Here is a 12,164-nt window from a genome sequence, read left to right on the forward strand (position 1 = left end):
AATTGCTTCACTCAGGTGTCCGTGTACAGGATTCTGATTCCCTTTAGAATGAATTTTGAAAGGTATTCTTAGTGGTAGAAGCAAGCACATCCCCATGAATAGGCTCATTCTGAGACTACATACATTGGTTGAAATGCAAACCTTTTACGGTGTCTTTTAAAGTTCCCGTCAAAATTCTGGGTGTCTCCTTTTAAGGAGAAAAGACAAAAACAATCCTGTCAGTCACTAGCTAAAAATCTTCTGTATGTGCAGCCTATGGTCTCTTATCATGACACAAATGATCCCTGGGGCATAGATTTGCTTTGATCAGTAGCAGACTAGTTTTCTCTGTTAAATTATTTTTTTTCCAGCTGACCAAAATCAAATTAATCAATTTAATTGTTAGTAAAAGTGTTCTCTCAAGGTCACCCCTTTGTATAAAATGAAGTGAAGGAAATTCAGACATGTCCAAGGTTCCATTTGTCTTTAGTCCCCTGAATTATAAAACAACATTTAGATTGGTTAATGTGACAGCTATGTGAGTTAGACAACAGGACATCCCAAGCCAGGAACCCTCAGGGCTCGAGTCCTGAGCTGCCAGTTGTCCCTCCATATCCCTCAGTATGACCCTAGGGAACTATAATTCGTACATAAAGGTTAGGTACACGTTAATTGCCAGAGCCTAGCTCGAGTGTTTTTTGAGCACGCATAACACAAATGTAGCCTTGTGTGGCCTTCAAGCTTAACAGTTTCGTTCTCCTCCAGGCAAAGTGAAACAAGCTTATATCCACCATGAATCAGCGTAATCGGAAGACCACATGACTGGTGACTGGTGACAGGCGCTGAGGTGAAGCAGCTAAGGCATGAGAACAGAGGCCTGGGATGGAGAGCAGCTAAGCTCAGGATGTTTCCTACTAGCACTCTGTGCATCCCAGCATCCAGCTCTGGGACGATACACCCACACTACTGTGGACCTATGCACGTGCTGTTATATCACAGACCTATGGGTTTCCTGACCTTTAACCCAACACACAGCTGAGCATGGGGCCACCGTGACCCACGGCTAATAATTGTGCAAGTATGAAAGCCATCATCTTCATCAGAGCTCAGACAAACTAATGATTACTCCTCTGAAATTTTCCACATCATTTTCTCTTTGTTTTCCTGTGACATGTTATATTACAGTCTCTCCACAAGTCCTTTGGCACTATTTTTTTCCGTAATTTGTTTCTATGCTGTGAGTCGAAAGCAGACTGCTTTGTTAATAAAAACAACAACAACAACAACAACAACAAAACAAACCCATTCAGTTCTCATCACCTGGTTCTATTTTGCCTCTGTACGGTCCACATCAGAGGCAAGTCCTCTTGAACTAAGATATCAGAAAGCCCCCTCCTCATTACATTAATATGTATAATTTTCTTTCTCAACACCAATGCTCTTGAAAAGTCAAGGGACCCAAAGACACCAACAAGTGCACTAAGCCTGAGATCCTCTTAGCCCTTCTGTGAGGATAAGTTACACAGAACCACTGCATATGTTCCACATACTAGAGAATGGCAGGAAGTGGCTCCAGGTCCGCAAAGCTGTGTGCTTTGCAATACAATAGCCATCTTTGTTTTATTCCCTTAATGCCTGTCTGTTTTATTAGAATTATAAACTAATGATGTAGTTAAAAAAATTTTTTTTAATGTTTTATTTTATTTTTGACAGAGAGAGAGCCAGAGCATAAGTGGAGGAGGGGCAGACAGAGAGACAGAGAGAGAGAAACACACAGTCTGAAGCAGGCTCCAGGCCCCGAGCTGTCAGCACAGAGCCCGACGCGGGGCTCGAACGCACAGACCACGATATCATGACCTAAGCGGAGGTGGACGCTCAACCGACCGAGCCACCCAGGCGCCCCAATGATTTAGTTTTTACAACTATTCCACGTAAAGTCCTTGTGCACAGAGTTCTGCCAGATTTTGCAAATGTAACAGAATCGCAGGAAATGATGTCCCTCCTCTCCTCAGACACAAAAGCATCTGAGCCACTTGCCTCCTGGCTGGCGAGGGGCTGGGCGGGGCCTGCAGCCTGTTGCCAGGCAGCCCAACTGATGTTTCCCGAGGCTGCTGCAGGAGCTCTGGTTGCCTAGCAACCGGGTCCTCAGCCACAGCATTTCTCTTAATGAAGGTTTTTCAGGATTCTCTGTGTGATTACCTCTGCTGAATACCTAGACGCATTACCTCTGAATTACCAATTTATTCCTCCTGATTAGGTATAATTTTGCATCAAAACCATTTTGCACAACTTTGTTCAAAGTCCCTTCCCATTTCACTTTCTATTAGAACTGCTAGCTGATTTGGTGGAGCTTCCAAACACGACTTTTCCAGCTGTGGCTTTATAAATAAGAGTTACTTAATAAGCATAATGTGGTTTTAAAGTCATTTTATTTTAGGTCATCTCTTAAGAACACTGAATGCAAATTCTGCGCTGAGTTCTTAGCTTTATGCTCTATTTAGTTCTCAACGTCTTAGAGCAGAAAACACACCTTCCAGACGTTGTCACCTGACTTAAAAGACAAGCCAGAGTGGACCTTGAACTTTATTATATTTCATAGTTCCCTAGAAGAGATGACAGAAGAAATAAAAACTAGATGTGCTTTTTTTTTACATCTGTGATATAACCTATATAACATTAAAAAAATCTTTCATAAAAGTTTGAATAATTGTCTGCCAAAATTGAATAGTATTAATACTATTTCATCTATAATGAATTGGCTAGTCAGTTCAAACCTTCACAACACCGTAAAGATGCTGCTTGAGGCTTTTCCAAATAATAGCATGTTTAATAGCATTTTAGCATGTAATTCATAAAAGCTCAATTTGAAGCTTTTCAAAGCCAGATTTGTACCTTGGAGGTTTCACAAATACCTTTGTCCACAGACTTGTATAATGATTTACAATGTTACATTAAATTTATCTTACAATTTAATATTAAAATAGTAGTCATGAACATCAAAATAATTTCATGCTTGATTCAGGAACTTTTATTTTCTTTCTCTTATATAAAGATTCAAACTAGACTAAGACATATAAACCTTCCCTTCCTTTTTCTTTTTTTTAAGTTTATTTATTTATTTTAAGAGAGAGAAAGAGTGACAGAGAGTGTGTGAGTGAGTGGGTCAGAGGCAGAGAAAGAGGGAGAGAGAGAATCCCAAGCAGGCCCCGCACTGTCAGCACAGAGCCTGATGCAGAGCTCGGTCTCACAAATGTGAGCTCATGACCTGAGCTGAAATCAAGAGTTGGATGCTGAACCGACTGAGCCACCCAGGCATCCCATCCCTTCCTCTTTCTAAACACACACAAAAAAACTACCCCCCCCCCCTCCAAATCCACACACAAAACAAAGCCAAAATTAAAAACAAAGACATAGGATCTGGACTACCCTCCTAGTTAATAACTGCCCTGAAGCTTTTAACCAAATTCTAGGGCACTCCCAATTTCTCGGGAGCATAGGGCTCCCCTTCTGAGTATGTAATGATTCCTCAAAAATCAGATATGCATTATGAGGTCTTCTTCATAATTTACTATACTGTGATTGGATCGGTCTGAATGAAACATATTTCCCATTCCAAAAAAAATTCTAATCCCATATATAAAGGCCATCATATTGGTTTTCGATCACATGAATAAATATTTTTAAAAATGGGAAATTCTACCATTTCCACTTTTATCTGCAAGCTCTCTGAAGACTTGTAATGACCGAATGAAATCAAAGGTATATAGTAAATGTGGGTTTTGTGCCAAACCCACCCACGGAGCTGATGAAACCATAGGTACCCTCACCCTATCACCCAGAAAAGCTGATGTGGTTGCTCTGGGTTTGGGCCTGTGCACGGGCATTGCTGAATAGCTCCCTCGGTGGGTCTGACTGCAGAAGGCACTTATCCCAGGGCTTTCCCACGTTCCCTCAGGGCCCACTGAGGGTGTGCCTGCGTTCCAGCGGGGAAAGGACATCACCCCCCATGGGTACCTGTGTGGTGGCCGTTGAAGTGGTGCTGCTTCTCGATCCCCACATCTGCTGAAACTGTACCCTGATTTCTGCAAATGTTTCAATGATGACAGCAATGAACACGTTCTGAAAGAAAATCCCGACCCGGATGAGAAAGTGTAGGGCAACGAAAAGCAAATAAAACATCATCAGAGGCTGTGGGGGGCGGGGGGCAGACAGATTCCACTGGGGCCAGTTTCTATGGTACCTTCACAAGCCAGGCCAGGAAGAATATGAGCGTGATGAAGTAGAAGTAGGACCGCCAGCGGGGGAAGCTGTCAATGGCTCTGTACATGAGGAATACCCAGCCCTCCTGGGATGCAGCCTCATAGACGGTGAATATGCTGGTGCCTGTGGGGACACAGGAGAGCGCACGGACTTACAACGGGCTTTGGAAATGGGGAAACGCTTTTGAGAAAAAACAATCGATATTTATCCACACTCATTTTCTCAATGACAAAAGCTCTTCTAAAGGGACTCAAATAGCATGCAATTTATTTTATTGTTCTTATTCTTAGGATTTTGACAAAGTTGTTTCTGACTTCAGGCCAGGGCCCTTTCATTAGCAATAAAATAACTTTATGTTATATCTGTCCCTGTTAAATGCATCTAAGAGCGTGGAAAAGGAAAGGAACCCTCAAACCAAGTAAGCTATAATAAAAAATAATGTGTGCAGTACCAGCTTGCCATTTGGGGCTTAACACTTTCAGTGTGCTGAAAGCACTTGTTATGGTTTTAGCCAAAATGAAATAAATTTGAGAACTGGGTTTCATCTGAAGTCACTTTCCTATAGGGACACTAAAGTACCTTAGGCTCCAAAAATTAATGTGACGGAGCCTGTCTTTGGATTCCATTGTGTTTACTGAACACCGAAATGTAAGGCAATAAATCATCAAATAGCACTCTGTATCTCCACTTCTGGGAGAATTGTCTCATTGAAAATACTATTGATGATGGAAAGAAAGAGGAGCGAACAATATGCAGGCAGATTTTTGCTGTAGTGAAGAGAACCTAAAATGCCATTCAGGGGAAAGACAGTGTTTGCCTTTCATGACATTATGAGGGATGTGTTATTATTTCCCCACTTTATAGATGGGAAAACTAAGGCACAGAAAGAGTAAGTAATTTACCTAAGGGTGCACAAATAATAATAGGGGAACTTGAATTAATCCAGTCATTCTGGAAAGAGGCTCTGTGATGATACCAACTGTGATGGTACCTTGCCTCCCAACATCTTTTCTGTGGTTTGTTTTCCCCATCTGTAAAATGCATAAATAATAGCTCCTAGTGTGGTGAAGATAATTTCCTTTCTGTAAAACACTGACACACAGTGGGTATGTAATAAATTTTAGGTACTATTATTGTAAACATTGAAAATAGTTGCTTAATAGTATTTTGTGAGAAAACACATAAGTAAAAAGTACGGTACTGAGTTAAAGTTGTTTGTAAAACACACATGATGCATATTGTTATTCACAAAACTGGTGAACATTCGCACCCCAATAAACGCCATTGGTATAAATGGATTAAGTATCATGGGATATAAAACCAATATCCACCCATCTATGTTCTAATTGCACAGAAATTTAAAACTAGACTCTTTATACAATCAGATATCCAAACTAAGAAGAGGGTTACTGAAGTTGGCTGATGGCCAGCTGCCTCTCTGAGCCTGTGAATGAGGGAAGAATAATTAGAGCATCAATGGACCAAAGCATGCAGGACAACAGAAAGCCTTGTGGTAAATGGAGACAAATGGGACATATGCAGCCTTGAAAGAAAAGCTGAGAGAAAGAAGGAAAGCAAATACTCATTGAGAGAATGCCTATTATGCTAAGTACTGTATATAAAATATAACGTCATAGAATCATATTTTGTGCATTGGAAAGTTGTTGCCATAACAACTAGTATTTGTAAATCCTACTTCGTTTTAAGGTTCTTTTACCTATTTAAATGCTCAGGAAAACCTGTGTCTAATTAGGCAGGTAGATGGGTAGGTGTGTATAAGAGCTGGTATTATCCATCACATCCTTTTACAGAAAAGGAAACTGAAGGTCACTGGATAATGAATTTGCCTGGGGTAGAAAATGACAGAACCAGAAACTGAGGCCACACCATCAGTTACCAAGTCTTTTAAACTCTTTTCATCTTTACTATCTTACTTATATTTTCTCTTGCTCAAGACTGGGACTTTCCAAAGAGCGTATTTTCTCCTACCAACCTTAATTTGAATGAAGTCCATTTTTTTTCCTGAGGGACTATGGTGGCTAAGGTTGTAGCATACTGAGAAAATCATACAGGCAGATGATTTTTAAGGGTAAGATTCAGGGAAGAAAAGCATGCACAAAAAATAAAATGCCAATAGAAAAACAGAAATGATTCTTTTCATTAATGACTCATAAATACTAAAAATGTCCAAAATATTTGCTTTTGTGGACTGCATACGAAAGACAATTTTCACATAAAACAAGTAATTTATGTTCCTTATTTTCTTCTAGTTATTTGAACTACAACAGAAATGTGACTACAAGAAATTCATTATGAGTAACTAGCAAAGCCTAATAGTTTTACCAATTGAGATTTACAGGTAAAATATGAGGACTGTCAATGTAAGACTACATTTGAGAGGAACACTGAATTATCCTTCTATTTGTCCAGGTCCTTCAATATTAAATCTACAGGGAAGATGCTATTTGAAAGTAAGTAAAAATAACAGTATGTTCTTATCTCAAAGAGTTTCCTTCATTTTTTCTAATTTGACACACACACGAAGGGAAAGAAGTAGAAACCCACCATGCGGCTCAAAGAGCAGCATTTGTTGATACAAAGAGATCAGACATTTGTGAAAATGTAGCTAAAACACTTCCCAGAACAATGCTGACTGTTGAGGAAGTGAACTCCCCTGGGTCAAAGGCTGGGAGGATGCACCTATCAGTTGTAGAAGCGAAGGCATTTGGATAGGACCTTCCTCATCACTTTTCTGCTGCTGACTTTGCAAAGTGTACGAAAAGAAAATCCATTGGAAAGATTTTCCAATTGTTCAACATTTAAACTGACAAAAATGGAGTTTATGAACATCTTATTTTCTCTGGGAAGTGAACAACGCTGGGGAAGAAGCCAAAGGTACCTAGCTCACACATGCTGCTCTCTGGTGCCTCCTGGTGCTTGTCTCTGGTGTGCTTAGCGGAGTCCAGTGCAGCTCTTATCCAGCCCAGCTCACCTCCATTGCCTTCAGGCCACACTGGGTTCTCAGATCTCCCAAGGAGTCCTGCGTGCACCTGTGTCTCCTATCACACTTACTCCTGCTGCCTAGTTTATCTCCCTCACTAGCACTGACTAGCTGACTAACTTGGCGAGCACTGTAAGTTAAAACTCTTTCACTTCTGTACCTGGCATTGATGAGCACTCAATTGTTGATAAATGAAGCCATTATCATGGTATTAAGACACGAAGGCTTTTCTCAAATATTTGCTTTTTTAAAAAAATTAATTCTTCCTCACTGTGATTATTGCACAATTTGGAAGCAAAGGGGATAATTTTATGATTGACTTTATGTTTTGCTGACTTTCAAAATTCACTTAAAACACATACACGTATGCAAATTTCAAAGTCCACACTACATATAAACAAGAAAGTCTTCCTGTATTGTTTGTGCCACCATGGAAAATTTCTAGAAAATATTGTATTTTATATATACAAAATATTTTCTAGATATATTCCAGAATATTTTAAGTCCATTTTAACTATAGAACTAAACTTGCTACCTGAAAAGACCACATTTTGTTAAATGAATAATGATTCTACAATAGCATGTGGGGATAGAATGCATTCTCTTACTGGAGAACATTGTGGCCTGCTCCAAAAATATCTCTGTGAAGTTATTGGAATTGTACCACTTTCTTAGCCTCCAAATTCTCAAAGCATAAATTCAAGTTGTATAAGAAACAAAATCACAACGACACTCAGCTCATCAATCCTCCTAATTTCATGCACCTTTCCTGACCTCTTTCACTGATGGTTTGAATTTAGTGGATAAGAAGACCTATTAGTCTATATTTGGAAAATAAGTTCCTGGGAACTTGCTATAGGCTATATATATTGAGACATAGCAGTGGATTTTTTTTCTAGTTCTGAACAAAATTGTATTTCCTTTGTTTTGACTATCTTTGATATTACATTTATTGCTTGGCTGTCTTCTGCTGACTCTTTTTCCATTAAAAAAAAGTGATGAATTGACTGTCTCCTGGGAATATTGCCTATTGTTTATTCTAGTCATAGGTTACAAAATACCATGGAGTCATTCAACTTTCAAAGAACAGGGCCACAAAACTGTGGTGACAACTAATAATAAGCTACTAACCTGGGGTCCCACCATTAGACTCCTCTTCAAACCCAAAATATATGTGATGCTATTCTAATGATGGTGATACCCAATCCATTGTGAAAATAAAAGGGGGGGGGGAGTTAGAGTTGGTGATGTAAGCTTGAGACAGTTGAATAAGTAAATACATCAGGCTTTAGTCTGGACAATAACCTTTACCTTCATATTCAAAATTCCCAAAAGAACCCAGAAAGTTCCTTTTAGGACCATCCATTCCATCCTCTCTCTCACTGTTAGGATCCTTGGGGAAATGTTCCTGAATTTTAATCCCTCCAGTGATAGAGAACACAGAACCTCTTGAGGCAGCCCCATTCCAGGTCTGACAACCCATCCCATTGGATGTTGGCTCTGGCTCGGTCCCTCTGGAATGTGCTCTCGGTTTTGCAAACCATAGCAAGCTACAGGAGTCTGGAAGTGGTCCCTTCTCTTCCAGAGTGAATCATCCCTCCTTCTACAATCCTGCTACAGATACTTATTTTCTTATCTGGTCCTTTAACATTCTCAACCTGCTGTACTTTTGATGAAACTGACCTGATTGTCTGGCTTCATTTCCCACCAGGCTCAGACTCTCACTTTTGGAGGGCACAGTGATGGTATTTTTGTTATTCAAGAACATCAGTTTCCTTCAAACTTATTTTAAGTTGCTCTTTCTGTTCCTCTGGCTGCCTTTGGTAGGATCTCACTCTTTGGACATCAGCTGATTGAGTTTTCCTCTACTATAATCCAGTTTGAGCATCCCCTTCAGTTGGGAGGGAAAAGAAAGTTACATGCTTCTCTACCACTACATTTGAATGTTTGTGATCAAAAAGTGCCTCAATAATCTGCTCTTAACCAGTATATTTAACTGTGGAGGGATAGAATCACCATCCTAGACCCCCAAAGGATGCTTATTTGATCAACTACAGTTGCAATGACTAAATATACAGTCCTGGAAGGTGGTCCAATAAGTAAACACACATAAAGAGCTTGATCTTTGCATGTTTCCATTACTAAAAATACAACTTGTTCAAGATGGATTGTGCTCATTGGTGCTCATTTGTTTTGTCGTGTTTGCATTCATATAACTTGCTCTCCAATTAAATTGTTTTTTTAAACTCTAGAATTGCTCCATAGAATGATATTCTTAATAAACCACAAAAGTAATAGAAAAGAAGGGCTTTGCATAGCTTAAGGGGGGAATTGACTGAAGTCACTCAAAGGTAAGTTGTCCTGTCAGTTTGAACTGAGGTAGAATTCACTGGGTTTTTGTTTGTTTGTTTGTTTGTTTTGTTTTTTTGTTTGTTTTAATTCCTCAAGTGTCACTCACTGGCTTAGTTGACACTCTCACCCAGGGTTCCTCAACTTTGGCACCAGTGACATTTGGGGCTAAATAATTTGGGGGCCTGTTCTGTGCACTATAGCATCCTGACCTCTACCCACTAGATTCCAAAAGCACTCTCAACCCCCAAGTTGTGAAACCGGAAATGCTTTCAGACATTGCCCAGTAGCCCTTGGTGGGCTGAATCGCCCCTGGTTGAGAACAACTCTTCTAACTTGACAGTCTTTTTGATTCTGTAGCTTTGCCCTACAGTGCCTAGCTCTGGGCCTTGCATATGATTTGTATTTATTAAGTATTTTGAATCAAATTGAAGTTCTTCTCTTGACACAGGGAAAAATGGAACACTTGTGAGGTTTCTCAAATTTCTCCTTGGCTTATTATGAACGGTTTGGAGGTTAAACAATTTGAGGCCAAAGGAGAGACCTAAAAATGCATTTCTGGACTATATTTACAATAGTCTACATTTGAATTTGACATTTTATTCATCTCTACAGATTTCTGAAGGCTAAAAGCCTAGATCCTAAGACATCATTTGTTTATATAAAGTATTTGCCACACGGTGGATAGCTCAATAGTACCAGTACATTAATATTAATGAGTTTTCTGTTGGAAGAAAATCTTATTTTTTTTTTTTTTTAATTTCCTGCAATTTTATAAGATGACTGTACACACATGTAGCCTGGGGGGGAATATTTTAGTTTGCAGAATGAGATATTACAAGTATATATTAATTAAGTTTTATAAAGAAAAATCACATATTTTGAATGAAATAAATGGCACAAAATCTTCCTCACCAAAGATTGTAGTGGCCCTTCCTGAATTATTCCAAAACAAATCACAAACACACGTTTTACACGTTTTTCAGATTTTACGTCTGAAGAAGGCATTCGTTATATTCACAGACACAGAAGAAAACGGACACATCTGTAGTCTATGTTCACAACTCTGGGCTGTGGGGACCATGAAGCAGGGTGTCAAACAGAAGGCTGCTAAACAGCACGTGACATGTGTGGGTAGGTCTCAACAGTGGGATCTAAGCAGCCATGACCGAATTTCAAACCGCACGGTGGCTTCTCTAATTCAACTACAACTTGTAGCTTGGGGTCACCTTTGACCACAGAATCTACTCTGAAATCCTTTATGTTTTGGCTAGCTCTCTGTTTGTTTCACCTCTGGCAATTTCCCCACTCCCAGGGATAAACTTTCTCCTGCACATTTTAAGGACACATTTAAACATTTTAGCCAAGGCTCAGCTGTGAGCTTCACTGCAACGTTCTATATGTCTTTCTCCCACCAAACAGCCGCATACCATTTACCTCTTCACAAGAATTGCACACTCGAATCCTGGTAGTGGGACCTGTGGTGGTAATACATTTTACCCAACAGTGGTTATCATAAAAGCAAACACCAATGAGAGATATGTATTCTTATAGTGGACATCTGGATTCAACCTAGTAAAGCTTTGTCACTAAAGCTGAATGTATCCACATACATGACATGTGAATCAAGTCAGCAGACCAGCATTAGCAAGAAAGGTCCATCCTGAATTACAGATGTTTATTGCACAATAAACCAGCTAGAATTAAATTACCTGGAATGATGTCACTTTTCTGAAGAATAAAATCTTTATGAACAATGTTTTATATTCCTTGGGATCATGTTTAATTTTACTAAGATATATATGCAAAATAGTTAATTCAAGTGTTTCACCTGATAGAGAGTGATGTGACCTTATGATTATAACAATCTGCACAGAACTCATCCAATGCTCATCTAAGGATCCACACACACATTCAGGCTGGGAATTGCCATGTGGCCATCAAAACAGCAAAACAAAACAACACTTCTTATTTGCTATTCCAGAACGGGGAGCAAACACAAAAAAGACTTCTTTATTCTAAATGTTTTAAAATGTATTTATAAACCTTATTTGGGGGTAAATGTTAGCTTAGTTTTGTTTTGTTTTTATAGTAAAGCACTTCTTGGGAACCACATTGCCTCACTGCTGAAATCACTTTATCTATTACCTTAAAACCTCACTCAGAGCACTAAATTGCAATCAGATCAAAGGCCATATAGAAAAAAACATGTATATGTTTCTATACAATTTCTAACTTAAACCTTTTAAGTAAGTAATAAAGATTCTTACTTGAAATGTATTTCTTCAGATGTAGAAAATTTCTACACTTCCAAGTTCTAAATGTAAAACACTTCTAGAAAAGGAGAGGTGAAAGCTTTAATACTATGGTATTCACAAATGGAAAAAGAAGTGTTGACAAGGCCGGATGCTGACATTGGCAGGAAAGTTCGGGTATTAGAGTAAAACAGTTCCAAGAGCGCTTAGTCCATGTGCCAATGAAAACACTCCCTGCCTCTGGGGCTGGGCCATTTCCATGTAGGCTGGGAATGAAAGCAGCAGAGGAGAGGTCATGACAGGTACTGGTTACCTTCTGC

The 12,164-nt window shown here is 39.3% G+C and overlaps 1 protein-coding gene across 4 annotated transcripts in view; it reads right to left on the bottom strand.

Annotated features, from left to right (window-relative positions):
- NALCN (sodium leak channel, non-selective) overlaps window positions 1-12,164 on the bottom strand; it is a 289,974-nt gene that overhangs the window by 191,532 nt on the left and 86,278 nt on the right. For all 4 annotated transcript variants that reach the window (XM_042929986.1, XM_042930009.1, XM_042930002.1 and 1 more), the window contains 2 exons: window positions 4,220-4,362; window positions 3,994-4,098 (listed from right to left, as the gene is read on the bottom strand). In XM_042929986.1, the coding sequence (XP_042785920.1) occupies window positions 3,994-4,098; window positions 4,220-4,362 (248 nt within the window). The remainder of the gene's footprint in view (window positions 1-3,993; window positions 4,099-4,219; window positions 4,363-12,164) is intronic.

The sequence above is a fragment of the Panthera leo genome, chromosome A1 (assembly GCF_018350215.1).
Source record: "Panthera leo isolate Ple1 chromosome A1, P.leo_Ple1_pat1.1, whole genome shotgun sequence".
Classification (NCBI taxonomy): domain Eukaryota; kingdom Metazoa; phylum Chordata; class Mammalia; order Carnivora; family Felidae; genus Panthera; species Panthera leo.